This window comes from Tauraco erythrolophus, chromosome 2 (assembly GCF_009769465.1).
Source record: "Tauraco erythrolophus isolate bTauEry1 chromosome 2, bTauEry1.pri, whole genome shotgun sequence".
In the NCBI taxonomy this organism is placed as follows: domain Eukaryota; kingdom Metazoa; phylum Chordata; class Aves; order Musophagiformes; family Musophagidae; genus Tauraco; species Tauraco erythrolophus.
The window spans coordinates 70,627,529-70,644,315 of record NC_141466.1 but is presented as its reverse complement, the minus strand read 5'-3'; the positions used below and the strand labels follow the sequence as shown (position 1 = coordinate 70,644,315).

At 37.7% G+C, this 16,787-nt stretch overlaps 1 protein-coding gene across 3 annotated transcripts in view; it reads right to left on the bottom strand.

The window, feature by feature from the left end:
• The window catches only part of KIF13B (kinesin family member 13B), a 144,422-nt gene that overhangs the window by 69,526 nt on the left and 58,109 nt on the right, over positions 1 to 16,787 (bottom strand). For all 3 annotated transcript variants that reach the window (XM_086631449.1, XM_086631448.1, XM_086631450.1), the window contains exons 4-11: positions 15,185 to 15,245; positions 13,378 to 13,470; positions 12,549 to 12,729; positions 12,055 to 12,142; positions 10,554 to 10,688; positions 7,594 to 7,706; positions 7,028 to 7,139; positions 2,129 to 2,341 (exon numbers count right to left, since the gene is read on the bottom strand). In XM_086631449.1, the coding sequence (XP_086487575.1) occupies positions 2,129 to 2,341; positions 7,028 to 7,139; positions 7,594 to 7,706; positions 10,554 to 10,688; positions 12,055 to 12,142; positions 12,549 to 12,729; positions 13,378 to 13,470; positions 15,185 to 15,245 (996 nt within the window). The remainder of the gene's footprint in view (positions 1 to 2,128; positions 2,342 to 7,027; positions 7,140 to 7,593; positions 7,707 to 10,553; positions 10,689 to 12,054; positions 12,143 to 12,548; positions 12,730 to 13,377; positions 13,471 to 15,184; positions 15,246 to 16,787) is intronic.

The window sequence follows — 16,787 nt, the reverse complement described above, 5'->3', positions numbered from 1 at the left end:
CGGTACTGGCATATTCCTCCCATACTATCTTGAATAGGAAGCCTGTGGACTTCGTTATGTCGTTATTTCGTTACTGCTAACAAGACAAAAATATTTTTGGCTGGTAGGTACTTATGCAATACCAATTAAACAATGCAAGCATCGTTCTTCATCAGATACTTCCTTACCACAAAACCCAAAAGTTCTCATCGGGAACCAAATCAAACAGAATGGCCTCATTACACTGCAGCTCGTTCAAGAAAAGAAGCAAATGCCAGGAGTGGAAAATCCTGTTTTAAGACAGGAGTTTCCTCTGTCTCAAGACACAACAGTCTAGGAACTGTCAAGTTGATGCGTTCCATGTAGTCTTTTTCTGGTTGAATATCTCAAATATCTAAACACAGGCTAGAAGGGAACACGAATTCCAGCCAGGAAGAAAAATGAAGCCAAGGCAACCTCCAGAACAGACCTATTAAGATTGATAAAACATGATCAGTGCAAAGGCACTGGACACTACAGAGCAGAACATGAAGATGAACCCCAGTTACTCTCAATGCCTAAGTCTTCTTTGTCAATTTATTTGGACCTGGGGCAAAATTCCTCAATGTTTTCACATGCTTCACTGTAAAATGAGGTAGGTAATTCTTCTCACTCCCTGCAACGCCTAGAAAACCAACAGATATATGGGACCAGCTTCATACCAGACTAGCAGACTGCTGAAAGGAGTTAGTTTAAATTCCCAGCTTAGGAAGGACAAGCTGGTGGTCTTGGCATAGACAAATTAAAACATGTGATATTGATTTAGACAAGAAAAGATCAAAACGTGTGGATTAAAAAAGAAAAGGGGAAAAGAAGATAACGCCTTACTCTCTGGGGAGAGAAAAAAAGCCCTAAACTGTCACGTTCTGTTCGGCTGGTTAGGAGAGAAGAGGATACTGACACCAAAAGGAAAAAAACACAAAACTACAACTTGGCAACCTCTATATTTGGAAACGAGCTTGAAAACGTAACCTGACTGTCATAACGGGTCAATGTTTTTGTTCACTTAAAAGTTTATGCACATTTCTGTAAGAACAATTAGATGGGCTACAAATGTAATAAACTGACAAGACAAAGAATGTGGTTTTTGACCCTCACTGTGTAGCCTCTTAGTAGCCAACTACACCGTTTTTTTCCATGCTCTTCATCAATGCCACTGAGATGACAACTAGGGTGGGACTGTAATACTTGGAAAATTAAATATTTATTACTTCATATTTAGGAAACACTACTTCATTACTTTGGAACGCTGCCATTATTTTGGCATTAATGCTTGCAAACGGAACAAACGGGGAGTACTTGCGTCTCTCAGAGTACTGTTAAGCCTGTGGTTCATATTTTAGAGGAATTTTTAGAGGAATTTAACTTGAGATACCTTAAAGAAACTGATATATACTTATTGGATGCTTAGCATATTAGGCAGCTCAAATAAGAACAGTCCAAAATTCACTAGTCATTTCTAATATCACAGCCAGCATTCCCTGCATACCTCAGGAGGCAAATACTGTAATCATAATTTTTCTGAATTGCAAAACAGACGGATTATACCACCATTGCTTTGCCACATTTGAGAATAGAACTGAGAATTATGCTAGTTCTTGGCCTTCGTTTAACATTTAAACCATGCTCCTTGCACAATTTCATTGAGTTAGCTGTGCAGATATTTATAATATTGTCTAGCACCTGTAAGAGATTCAATTTAGAACAGTTAAAGCTTGTAAGCAAGCAAGCATTATCTAACTGAATTCACATCTCGCAGGATCTAGCCACATCGAATTCTTAAAATACACCAGCAAAGCTCTGCCTATAAACTGCAAAATCTTAAGACTTCATCTCTATTCCTGCCTCCATGTCCTTTTGCTCCTGATCTTTATTTCGCAATAAAGCCGAGATTGCTCAACAAGGTGTTCAAACAGAACCTGGTATCCCATGTTATCCCCTGTGTTTCCAGACAGACATAGAGAAAAATGGGAAGAAGTGATATAAAAGGAGATTTCTCATAGACACCACGTAGTAATTGTTCATGGTGTTCATTTTTGAGATCCAAGTAAAAAAGTGCTGACAATGAGGTTTACAGGACTTACTGGCTAGTCAAGACTAAAATTGGTACCTCTGCTTTCGTGAGCTGTTCTCGCAGCTTCTCCACTTCCTCACGGAGCTCCCGAATAATGCGAGCGTTGGGGTCTTCGTTCACCACGGCATGATTAACTATGTTCTTGGCCCGGTCTGCGTACCTCAGTGTTGAAAGGGTCTCATCATAGTTGTCTGCTGCTGGGCTTACTGTTGCTACCATGGCAGTCTTGCTGTTACCACCAAGGCTATCCTGGAAAGTGGTAGAAGTTATAAAAGTAAAACAAAGTTTCTTTCATTTTACCCAGTCTATGAACTTAGGCAACAAATAATAACCTAGTGCTGGGAGTAGGTGGGGGCAACTAATAATAGAAACAGTTTTGTCAGAGCTCCTCAGTTCAAAATTAATATTTTAAGCTGTGTAAATCAAAGAAAGTTGTTCTTTCCAATTTTTTATTTTTTATTTTAAGTGCATTTAGGAAATGTCCTTCTAGGCTTTCAGAACCAGTTTTAGTTTAAACAGTTCATTTTTTCAGCTTTATAATGCCTAGTAAGGGCTTCAGAGGTTTACTTCTATGTTTTCTGCTTAGGTTTATAAACCAGAAATATAAGCACTTCAGCACTAGACTTCTCAGATACTATTGAAGGAGCTCAGGAAAGATCATGATGAATTCAGAATACCTTATTTTAAAGACTGGAAGCCAGATGTCTCCAGTAAGTATTTAATTTAAATTACTTAAAGATCTCCTCATAAACAATATAGGTGATTTTACTCTTTTAAACATTTCAGAATGGTGCCCTTCCCTTCCACCCCACTTACACAGCTCATAACTCTAAATCGAGTTATGTAAGAAATTACCCTTTCGGAATTCAGTTGATAGAAACGAAGGGCGTGAAACCACATTCCTGCAAGGCAGTGTGTCAGGGGAGTGGGGGAAGAAAAGGAAGGAAGGAAGGAAGCGTTCAATCTTTTTATTGATCGCAAAATTGTGGCTTAAAATTTTGGCCAGTCTAAAAGATAAAATATTCTGCTTTAAATTCTGCAGAAAATTTTTTCTTTTGGTTGAGTTTTGGTTTGGTTTGCTTTTTTACCCGATATCCCTTTCTGAGATGAACCATGCTATTAATTTTCATCTTTAATAATCCATGAAATCTAGGTCAGGCATTGCCATTAGAACAATCTGACTATATTAGCCGCTTGTCCAACCATTTCAATCACAAAGCACACACATAGCTTTCCCTAGCAATCATTAAAACGCCCCTTTAAGTATTTCCTTAAGACTCTTTTTTGCTGTATGATGCCTAAAACAGTTTGACAGCAATCTGGCTGCTTCAGTGGTCACACAAGCACTGACCACACAGAGTGATGCTGCTGCGCTGGTAGCACTCCGCTGCCTCAGGTCATGCAAAAGGGCTGCTAGCTCTCTGGGTAGAGAATGTGATCTCATTTGTATAGTGTTCAGCACAGTGAGGTACACCAGCATGGTTAGCACTTGCAGGTAAGAGTAGTTATAGAGAAGTCAATTGAAAAGAACAGCCTTCTGACTGATACCTGCATGGTTGTCTTTCTCATCTGAGGAGCAGGCAATGTTAACTCCAATAAATACGTGGCTTGAGAGGATCCACTCTAACACAGAAATGTTTTTCCAAAGCATCTACTGAAAACTTTAAACAGACTAACAAAAGCACGTGACTCATTCGATGGGATTTCTGGCTCTACAGAAGACAGGACTTTTCTTCAATCTGGCAACTGTATTCAAAAATTAGGAATGACGCTCTGCAACTGCAATCCCTGTTCTGCATAAAAAGGTGAAGTTGATCAGGGAGCTGGCCAGGTACCCCACTTCCAAATCAAACCTTAACAGTTTGCACTTTGGGAACCTCACTCACCGTGCTAATTAGCTCAAAAATAGGATTAATTCATTATTTGAATTGCAACTCTGGTGTACAGGCAGCTGAGAACAGTTACAGTGATACACCGTAATTCACAAAACACCCATTATAAGTTAAGTAAAGTTCCTCTTGTTCTGTGGCTATTCAAGCCCAATGCCAGACTGACCAATAAAGTTTTATGTATAAAACTGTTCTGCTGATTTAACTGGTTTCTTTAATGTTAAGCAAGAAAGGCAGACGAACAGTAAGCCAGCCTCTCATTAGTGAAGACAGCATCTGCAAACTACCCTGAAAAGGCTGGGCTTGCATGTGATAGAAATAAATAAGTTTAGTTATTTCTAAGACTAAACCAGCACAGTCTTCTCTAGCGCCAAGATTTCTGTGAAAAGAACTTAAAACATAAAGATTCATCATTATATTTTTAAAAGCAGCCATCAGTAAAACATACAGGGCTTCTGATTAAAATGAGAAAATACAATATTTCTATCAACAGAATTAGATAAAACGAAGAGGCTAAAGAGTTGATAAGCTATTTTGCTTCCCACACATAACCTGACACCACTCTCCAAGCCTCCTCTTGCAATAATATTTTTCACCTAGTACTTTTCTCTAAAGATCCACAACAAAATTAAATACAAAGTGTTAGATCTTAAGGTGTCCTGAACTCTCCTGGTTTCTCAGACTTGTGGAGAGACTCTGTATGACAGATATTGCTAGTGTTACAATACATTTACTCCACTTCAGCACAATAATTAAAAGTTGAAAGCTAGAGAGAAAGATAGTCCACCATCTCATGGCTTCTAAAAACAGGCCTCTTTAAATGAATAAATCTCTCCTTTGATCTTTAATTAAAAAAATATTTAAATTTTCCCCTTTCAAAATCAAGCTTCTCTTCAATAAGCTTGTTTGTAAAAACTCCAAAAGCCCCAAACCTTTTCTTTGCACTTAACATAGCTGGATGTTAAAGACACAAAGGAGGTTTGCTTGAAAGAAGGCAGAACAAAAGTGCACTTCTATTTATGAGCTAAAGCATGTGCTGTGTACGGCCATCGTCATCGCAGCTACAATGCATCAGACAGGTGCTAAACAGGAATTTCAGTCTGCTTGCTGGATTTGTTTAGAAACGGAACAGCATAACTAATTCTAACAACAAGGCTAGAAATCCGTTAGGAAAGTTTCCACTCTGCTTGCTCAGACCATTCCAGCCACATCAGGAACCCAAGCACATGCCACTGGAGAAAACTGAAGCAAACTGCACGCTGGGTTTGTTCCCATCTTTGCAGAGAGCCAAAAAGCACTTGTTTAATTAGAGTAAAAACTCAGTGTAAATACATAAAGGCAAAAATATATTTAGACACTAAGAAAGTCTGAAGGCAAGGAATACTGGGAGATGAGGATTTATTTTATTGTAGAAAAGCATGGACATTATTTCAGTTATGCCATTCTGCTTTTAAGTAGCCCTCATGACTGTCCATTTGATGTACACTATCTGTGATGTTTACATTAAGGAGAAATAATAAATTGTTTCACAGTACTCATGCTAAAAGGTTCATTAAAAACCAGCACTGAGAAAAACGAAGGCTTGTGATGTCAAGGGGTTACATGAGTAGAGATTTTATTTCACTTAAGCATTGAAGTCAACTTTGTTTTCAAATCCCCTTAAGTAAAACACCTTTTTAAATCTCCACACCTCTGTATGACCTGCAAGAGACATTTTCTTTTTCTTTCCACATGTGCAGTTAAATCATAGGGACATCGAATTCAAACAAGATTTAAAAACATTGCTAAGAATGGGTGGGGAAGCAAAGTAGACTATTCAAGATGACAAAATTAGCCAGAGCTCCTACAAAAGTAAGAAGATAAAAAAAGGCTGGTGGTGTCAAAAATCAGTTTCCTCCCAGATTATGTCTTTCTAGCAACAAATATCTTAGTGGCTCCTTGATGACAATAAAACAGAGCACAAGGGGAAAAAAAGGAAACTTGCTAAGTTAGTATTTCCACAAGACATGATTATGAAGCATTGTGGCAATCAAATGATAAAAAAGAAAAAATTTAACAAACTGACAGGTTACAAAAATGAAACTAAAGTCACCTACACACTACATCTAATTCAATAATCCTTCAAAATCCAAGTCAACCAAGACCACTCAAGCTGTACCAGGCAAGTTAAGAAAAAGAAAGACAAGCCACCTTTACTAGCAGGCAAGCTTTTTGCCACTCATTCAGAGAACGGCAGAAATCCAGATGATGACTACACCTAAAGTCAGACTCGCACTCCCAGGACTTTTTGTCATCAGACTAGCATGCTTTGCAGCCACTGTATCCAGAAAGTGGAAAGAAGAACAAAACCAAAAGCTTGCCTTTTAATTTGACATACATAAAACTCGTATTTAACAATTTGTTTTTTCATTTAGACCTTAAAGATCTTCATCCAAGTGCCATCATGAATGATACACTCTTCTTCCTCCCCCAAAGAATATCAAAGAGAGTCCTATGCAGTACAGAAAATGATTTAACTGCTCATTTCACACGAATATGATGTACAAAGTCTTCTGACCTGTTCTTCAGATTGTAACTGGGATAATGCTCTGAAATTATACTATGCTGACAAAAGTAGACTATATTAACAAACATATTAGACAATTAGGAAAAGGTAATAGTCTTAATTAAACTCTTCAAAGCTAACCGTGCCAGTATGAAAAATTCAGTTGCGTGTGGCAATAGTCCAAATTAAATTAACCCCAAGGTTGTGTGTGAAGCTGTATGTAAACTGACCCATAAAAGATAAGAAAAAAATTAAAACAAAAAGCATTAAGTTACTTATTCTTCAGGTCGATATAGGTCAGCAGAAAACACAGGGAACATATTTAGTCTGTAGAGATACTAATGGCTTACATCCAGCTAATTTTCCAAAGGCAATTATGGTTAACACCAAAACCAGAAAATGAGGCAAAAGAAGAGCGTTTTATTTCATTGAATGGGACTCTTCTCCCCTTTTCCCCCTTTTTATTTCTCTTTAAAATAAAACCAAGATCAGAGAACTTACTTTAAGTAACCAAGTGAGCACTGAATCACGATAAGGAACAAATTTGTTCTTGTTCTTGCCAGCAGCCTGATCTGCCAGGGCAGAAATAACCAGCCCCAGAGTTGTGAGGGATCTGCACAGAGAACACAAGCAGCCATTAACAAGGGTAAACACTCATAAGTCAAATGCATATTTAGACAGACACTTTTTCTCTCAAAAAATGAGCTCCGAGGAGAAAGATCCTAGTACAGTTTTGATCATTCTTTTGTCACAAAAGCTCTACTCCTTGTTTTCAGTATAGGTTTTCAGCTTTAATAGTCATGTCTTCACAACGCAATTATGTGGTAGTTGCAGGAACACAAGTACAGAATGAAAAAACCCCAATATTTTTAAATAGGCTGAGATTTCATTCAAACATCTGAGAGTATTGTATGTCTGAAGAAAAAGTAGAGATAAGGGAAGAAGAAAACTGGCTACAAGAGCTTATGCTGACTTCAACATATTTTACGAGTATTTAATTGTGTATTTAGCAGTCACGCTTTTACTGATGAAAAAAAGAAAAAGAAATAATCACCAATTCTTCTTACTTGTTAATGTTGCTTCCTTCTTTCAGCCTGTCTCCTGCAGCACCAGTCTTAGTTGCCCTTTCACTACCTGCTAAGTCCACCAGACTCAGCTTGCCCACCTTCTCACCTGATGTCTGTAGAAGGAAACAGAGAACAGCTACTGTTAGTTCACTTAATTTAAGTTACATAGTATTTTCAAACAAGAATCAAGCTTCATTTCTTGGTGTAGTCTCTCTACAACTATTCCAACAACTTTGAAAGTCATAGTAGTTGAACAATATTCTGTGATAACTCACTAGTTGCTGTTCCAGAAACAACAGCAGGATTTGAAGTGAAATAAGATACACTTATATCTTCAAGACATCCCAGAAATCTCACGGGGCGCACTAGTCAAATGTTAAAGTAAGAACATATGCAGAGGGAGTACAGGTCAAGGTGTCACAAAGACAGACAGAAGCTCTGCCTTTGTTTTATCAACCTTTTATACCAGGTTTCCGTAAGAACAAACATGACAAGAAGCATGTTATAATTTATCAAAATGATTACAATTGCAGAAGTCTCCTATATCCTAACAGCCTCCTAAAAAGCCGTCCTAGCTATGCGAGCACTTCAATCCTGTAGCACACATTTTGTTATAAATCCTTTTATTGCATTTGACTCAAGTGACGTTTTGAAAAACTTGAACTTCAAATTGACATAAAATTCATGAAGAGCTAACGCTGTCTTTGAGGACAGTTTGCTTACATCATGCTTTTCTGCAGCATCTATGATTTTAGTATCTCAGTATCACAGTTGCAAAGTGCTACATCCTTCTAAATGAACAGGATCATTAGAATCGATATGCTTTCAAAAACATTACTCTAGGCCTCTCAAAAAACCATAGTGTGATCATCAGGCCATATAGAAACAAGTCATTTCCAGGACTGAAAAGACCAGCAGATGGGAAAACAGAGAAACCTGCTTCAGAAACCCACACAATGGTCACTGGAAGATGCAGAAAAGACACAGAAGCAGAACTACCACCTTGCACCAAGGCTGACCATGGCCACACAAAAAATACATATGATAAGTATGCAGTACAGCCACAAGAAAAAGGGAATGGCAAACTATGGCAAAATCAAGGAGTTTAGCATGGTATGACTGCTGATTTGAAGTGCATAGGGGGAGAAAACCCAAACAAATAAAAATCAAGGAAAATGTAGATAAGAAGAGCAGTGGAGACCGAGAAATGAAGAGGAAAAAAATCCAAATGCTCATTATGCTTTACATTGTATTCAATATTTAGGCACATACATGCCTTAGATTAGCTCTGTGGACACTAAGAATTTCTCCAAGGCTTTGAAGACATTAAAGAATTGCCCAAACACAGAATTTATCAACTAAGCCTAAAGAGTTTTGGTATGGGAGATCTATTTCAATTTTAGTTTATCACCGTTTTCTGTGAGGGATTAAACAATATAACATAAACATATTTTACATCTCCCTCCCGGGAATACTTACATATAAGGAAAAGTAAAGAAAAATACTTTCACATTTAAATATCTTTTAGATATTTTTATACATATATAAAAATATTAAATTAATGTTGTACAATGCAAAAGTTTTGAAATTAATGTTTCTATTTATAAAGTCAATCATTTATACATATTTGCATGCAGTAACCCCTTGAAGGAGATTACCAGATGTATACTCAGGCGTTCTTCTGTTTTTCATCTACACATTATACATTTAGTTTCTGCTCCAAGTCTCTACTACACACTATTGCTTAACAAGAAGTGTTTCTTCAGTTTAGATTCTAGGATTAGGAGATTCTTCCTGCACTCTCCAGCAGGTCATAGATTCATAGATTCATAGATTTCTAGGTTGGAAAAGAGCTTAGAGATCATCGAGTCCAACCATCCCTAATCCCCATTAAACCATATCCTCAAGTAGATCATCCACCCTATTCTTAAACACATCCAGGGATGGGGACTCAACCACTTCCCTGGGCAGCCTATTCCAGTGGCTGACAACCCTTTCAGAGAAGAAATACTTCCTAACATCCAACCTGAATCTCCCCTGACTAAGCTTATGCCCATTTCCTCTTGTTCTATCTCCCATCACTAATGTAAAGAGCCCTTCCCCTAACTCCCCACCATCTTTTCTCAAGTATTTATAGGCCGTAATCAGGTCTCCCCTCAGCCTCCTCTTCTCCAGGCTAAACAGCCCCAACTCCCTCAGCCGCTCCTCATAAGTTTTATTTTCCAGCCCCTTGACCAGTTTAGTTGCCCTTCTTTGGACTCGCTCCAGGAGCTCAATATCTCTCTTAAAGCGAGGGGCCCAAAACTGGACACAATATTCCAGGTGCGGCCTCACCAGTGCCGAGTACAGGGGCAGGATCACTTCCCTGCTCCTGCTGGTCACACTATTCTTGATACATGCCAGTATCCCATTGGCCTTTTTGGCCACCTGGGCACACTGCTGGCTCATATCAAGCCGGTAGTCAACCAACACCCCCAGGTCCTTCTCCGCCAGGCAGCTCTCCAGCCACTCCTCCCCGAGCCTATAGCGATGCTTGGGGTTTTTATACCCCAAGTGAAGGACTCTGCACTTGGCCTTATTAAAGCTCATGCCATTGGCCTCAGCCCAACGATCCAGTCTGTTCAAATCCCTCTGAAGGGCCTCCCTACCCTCGAGCAGGTCTGCTGCAACCTGGGGCCTGCACTTTTGCTTTCCATTTCAAAAAACATATTTCACATACAAACCTATTAAAATTGATTTCCCTACATCGGGGCACAAGCACATGAGCATTATGAGGACTTAGCTAGACAAAGCCACAGCTAACCTGATCCAATGCTAGCAGTGCACAAGGGCAGGAGACTGTAGCAAACGACCTCCTGAGGTCCCTTCCAACCAACATTTCTAAGAGTCTGTGAAATACATTAGAGCAAAAGAGACAGATCCAGGCTTAACGTTTGGACCTTGTAACTTGTTCTACTTACCCCTGACTGTACATCATAGAGTGTGTGGGTGAGGATAATCTTGAAGACTGCATGGGACCGACTGCTCTCCTCATTCATGTTGGTTGCAGCCACTGTTCGAGATTTGTTGCCCTCAGACATCAAGGACTCGATGTCCTAGATACAATTTTTACAGCTATAAGCATATCTGCATTAACATTCTTTTCAATTATCTACCAAAACAATGTCATTTTGGTAAAACATAGCAACTATTTTCCCACTAAGTTTCCCACTGTTTATTCATGAAGTGTGAGAAAAAAATATTGTGATCTCCCCTTTGAAGACTAGAGATTAACACAATGTTGTGACATGTATATTCATCCATTATCTCTACCAAGATATTGCATTATCAACAGAAATAATGCACCTGACTGCACACAGCAATACTCAAAAGCAAAGAAAAAGTGAGGAAACAGCAATTCATGTTTGAACACTAACATTTTAGCCTCAGTTGTCAAACACACATTCTTGAAATCTGTAATAATGACATAAGGCTCAAAATTTTATAAAACAGAGCCATACTGAACAGGTCATTATGTTCCTCCTACATACATGAGCTTATAAAGTCCTCTGACACGTTAAGTTGTAATACTTGAGAAACAGGCAGCCCCCCTGCTTCAAGGTTTTACAGCAATCCTGTAAAAATAGTTCAAACTTTAGAGTCTTGGGCTTAACTTTTATTTATGCATTTCTAGTGGGATGATGCTAAAAAAACCTCAAGAAACATTGAAACAAAAGACCACCACAGACCACTTCGACTCTGTATGCTGTATTACACAAAGCTGCTGGGCAACATGTAAAGAAAAATCATGCAATGTGTCTTGTCTTAACAGAAACCACCAAAGAGAGGCAGATAAACACCTGGTGAAAGTGCAATAGGAAGGACTGCATCATTTTAATGTTTTGTTTAAGATGAGAGAATTCCATCCCATATTTACTCATTTCTCCTACAGTACATTAATGCTTTTTGGGCACTTTGTGAATGCATATTAAAATATTTACCATCCAGTAAGCAAGTTTCATGCAATGTTCTCAAGTTTTTGCCTTGTAAACAACCATTAGTTTATAGTTCCAGTGTGCCTGTGTGCTACTGGTAAGTGAAATTAATAGACAATAGCATGACAGCCAAAAAGTGACCAAGCGTGGTACTGAAAGCCCATTTCTGCTAAATCCCAGTTCTGTAATACAGAACACTTTCTCATGGATATAGTGTACAGTCATCTTAAGTCTGGGAGGAATGCTGTTACACTACATTGTTGAATTACTTCTAGAATTATTGAATAGTATAGGATGAAGATGAGTTTCTGCTCTTAACCTTGTTCTCCCCAGAGATCACAATACAACTATCCTACAGCTCTCTTGCTCTAAAATCCTTGTTACTGCCATGGTAATTAAGAGTAGGTTAATAATTTTGTCCTTATTAAAGGACAATACCCTAGCGTTTAGGATGTCAACACAAACCTTTCATAAAATTGATCCTTACCTTGTAGCTAGCAACAGCTAGTTTGGATAGGCCATCTACATAAGGACCATAAACACTGTGTTCTCTAACTTTTAATGTCTGACGGCTTCTGGTTGGAAAAAAAAAGTCATTTATAAGCACATGACTGACCTAAGACAACATTTATAGAAAGTCAATTTCTCACTGACAGATCTCAAACATGACAGTCTCACAAATACCATAATAAAGCACAGAACAAGGACTATAATGCAAACAAAAAAGCCTTATGCCTACACGTAAAATGGTGACACAGACATTTTTGTCACTTCATAAAAGCTAGCGTTAGGGTGAGTTTACTCCAAGCTTTTAGTCTTACTACTTTATTTTGATTTAAAATGAAAAGACACTGAGATCAGGAAGAAGCGAAAGCCATCCTACGCAAATGCCTTAGATGGGATCCATTAACGTAAATTGGTTATGGAAAGGAAGAGTGTTTAACAGCATATTACAGTGCTGTCTTCACACAAATTACTTACCCTTTTGGGTCAAGAAGATCTCTGACTTTCTCGTTGTATATCTCCATGTAAGATACTTCCACTTTGAAACTCTGCTCTTCATTTTCCTCTTTCTGTGCTCTTTCAAAAAGTCCACTGCAAAGTCTAGGGATTAATCCAGGCTGGTCAGCAGTTCCCATCATTGTGTATGATTTCCCAGATCCTGTGTGATTGAATCTATAATTAGTGTACATTCAACAGAGTTTCTTGCTGTGCAGACCATGGAAAGGAAATAGAGAAGTAAAAAAAAAATTGCATTTCCGTGAAAGATCCTCGTGTGGTTTTCTATTTGAAAGTAACCAAAACATGAATTTGCTAAAGACTATTTAATTAAAAGGAAAAGCAGAACAAGAAATTGTTCAAACTGACAGAGAAGAATTTTGCAGGTAGATACAGTCATACTGTAGAAGACAACCCACTAACATCCACATATGTGCCAAAATAAGAAAAATTAGTTGCATAAGCATACTCATTTTTGCATATTACATTTAAAATAATGATTAAAGATTATTCTAACTGCAGAGGTAGAAAACAAGAGTGACGCACTGCACTGAAGGACGAACACGATCATTCCAAAGATTAAAATCTAAAGTGTGAGAAATACGGGTAGCCAGCAGCAACAGATAAAATCCTGTTTCTCATCCTGTCCACCTCATATCTAATGTTACAAAAGAGAAGAAAATTTCTTATCTGCATTCCAAGGCACTTCTCCTTGGAAGAATGCCACAACAGCCGTGAAAAGAGTCTCCAGTCAGAACGTAGCACCTTTTGCCTCAACAATATTTTTTGCTTACAGTCAGAAGGGACTTACCAGTTTGCCCATAGGCAAAGATGCAAGCGTTATAGCCTTCGAAGGCATTCTGAAGAATATTCTCTCCAAGGCACTTGAAAACAACATCTTGACCTAAGAAATAATATACGTAAGCTAACACTGCAATGAAGCAAGAGGTATTATTTCCCTTGATTTGTATTCTTCAATAATTATGTAAAAGCAGTTAGTGTTTTCCTGCTGTTGTTGCCTAAATAGCAACCAGTATTTGCTCCCTCGACAGGGGCAAGACCATCAGCCTCTAGATGTGCTCCAGGTTTATGCTACTGTAAAAATCAGAAGCTGAGATTATCATGCATATACCTGTATACACCCTATCCATGTTCACATTCAGAAGTTTTATCAGCAAAAAAACCTACTACCAACTGCAGAATTTAATCCATTGGTGGATTAAACCGCCACCTCAAACACTCAACCTGTACATTTTAACACCTGTCAGTTGATTTTAATCTAAGGCGATTAGTAGAGAACTAGAGAATTTTACTGTATAAGATATTAAATGACACCATGAGGAGATTTTTGCAGAGAACGAATCACAACTATGTGGGAGACAGCACAGTACAAGATACGCATTAGCAAAATATAGCATATGTAACTTCTTTTGTAATTGAACTAAATCTGTAGGAACAGCTTTCAGCTCCTTTTCCAAGAGGAGTAAAAATGTTTAATATATTTCAGTATTCTCTACTTAAACAAAACCTCTATTTTCAGAATTTCTTTTACAAGTGGAGGAACTAAAGTCTGAAAAAGACATGACAGAACTTCATGGTCTGAAAAGTCCTCTCAAGTACGTTAATGTTCCTGAAAGCTTTTCCTTCCTCTCACTGATTGAAGTCCGTATCTTTACATCCAAGTCCACTCAGAGTCTTCCCACTTAGAAATTCCCCATCAAAATTACTAATAGCTGTGTCTAGCTAAGCACAGCAGAATGGTTTTGGACCAAACACTTCCAATGCATAACAGACCATAATATAAGTGATGTAGGAGCCTCCACTAGTTTGAGAAACAAAAAATTTACCTTCCTATCTAATTTGTATGACTGAGAGTGTCATGGTTTTCTCAATTCCTCACTAAATTACTATTCATTAGTTATTTGTTAGAGAAATTAAAACCTAGAAGCATATGCATCTTTTATTTTTCTTGTGATATTTTAAAAAGTAAACGCAAACAAGTGTAACTGATTCTCAGTTTTAAGAGATAATGAGTATGAAAGGAATAGATCACAAGAGTGGTAAGTCCAAATATATTTCATATTTTACCATAATTATTTGCCAAAATGTGTCCTAATAATACAAAGAAATCTTTTAGTTCAATACATTACACATTCTCATCAGACCATATAAATTCACATATCCCTATATTAAATTAGGCTTTTTTTAATACTCCATTATTAAGTTCTAATATGATGCCAAAACCCCATCAGCACCATGAAACATGAAATTACATATAGCAATGTTCCTCTAATCCTGAAAAGAAACAGATTTGATGCTTTGAAAATGACGAACTCGGAACAGTATTTTAAATAAAGATGTAAATATGAGTAACCCATTATTATGATGGATTTCTCAATTTCCTACACTGCAAACAGATGAGTACGCTTATTGCAATTATCAACTTTAGAGAAGAGAAACAGGAATGATTGAAGATTTTCCTTTTTATTTTGACAACTAGCAGTCACACAGGGGAAGGTACTTCGTGCCATATGGTCTGTGCCCTTTAGCAAATACTGTATTTTAATTAGATCCTTCACACTTGGAGATAACAAGCACAAAGCTACAGTAAACATTACCTGCGTATTTTTCTTTGACAGATTCATCCATAGACCAAAAGCAGTGATCGTAAGCAAACACCTGTAGGAAAATAACCAGGAGGACACGTTATAAAAACGGTTGCAAAATCAAACACGTTATCCAAATTTTGACAGCACTGCATTATGTTGGCTAACATCACGCTCCTCGGGGCCATTCCCACAGAATTACTTATTTTCTATGAGCTTGAAGTCTAAATAAACATCACATCTTCCTATATGCAAGTCTATTCCTTGCTTTTATTTGTTCTTTGTTTTTATTTCTTCCTTTCTACTGTGTGAATCCTATTCCGTGTTCTCCAAAAGCTCTCCATGTGGCAAAGCAGTGGATGTCAAGGAGCTCTCCTTATCTTCCTTTGAACCCATCCTTGCAATTCATTTTTCACAGACTTTCTATTTTGCAAACTGACAGATGTCCCCTGGCTGCTGCTGCCTACCTTCTCCCGGTATCTCCTCTGCATAAATTAAAAACATGCCTTCGGATAGGAACCTCTTTCCGTAGAAGAGAAGAATGTATTTATATACTGCTGACAAACAGAAGCAGTCGTCACCAAAGTCTAATACTTTTAAAGAACAATATAGAGCAAATGAGTTTTACCATGAGAAGAGCAGCACTATAATCTTTTTAAAATGAAAAGGTTCTATTCTGTGGTAAATCCATTTAAAGGTCTACAGGCACCTTTCATCAGGAAAGCTGATCTGCAATAAGACATATTGCATATTTTGCAACCTCAGGCTGCAAAAACAGGAATCTGTAAAAACAATTCACCTGGATACGTATTTGTAAGAAAAAAAATTATCTGGATAATATCTGACCTAGATTCACACAGGCAAAATTTGCTCTGTAGGATATAAGAAAAGGGAAATGCAGTGTGTTGCTCTTTCGCTGTTTATTTCCCCCCTAAGCTTAATGAAGGCTGCTCATTCCCCTCTAGATGTTCTGCATTGCTATGCAGGTAACGTTTGCATCACTTCAGATGCTGTTGGCAGAGCAAATGCATCTCACATGTCAGCATCTCACATCCACCTTCAGAACCTTCATTCCATTTTTTCTAAAAATTTCATTCTGTCTGTTAACACATTTTCATGTTCCATTTTAGTGAAGTCTGTGGTCTATATGCTGAAGGCACTAACCATGAATAAGCACCTGCATAGGTAATCAAACACTGTATTTTTTAACCAGTAAAGACTGTAGGAACAAAACATGTTGCACCAGATCTATATTAATAACAAGAAAACCCTAAAAAGATATACTGAGTCTGTAGTGAATTACCTCAATAATAGCATTTCCTAACAGATCATACGATGGAATCTGAAAAATCATTTAAGGGCTTACAGAGAAATAGAGCAAATCTTCCTCAAGGATTTATACTAACTAAAATAATTATAAAAATTATGCAAGAGTCAAAAATCCATTCTACCAACATATCCAAACTTACTACCTATGTTTATAAAAACGCTTAGTGTAGTAAAATCCTTGAAATCTAAATAACTTACCTTCAAAAATACATTGCTCTTTTTGTTTTCCTACATTACATTAATTTCCCAGCATCGAGAGATAAAAGTTGTTATTTTACATCCTCTA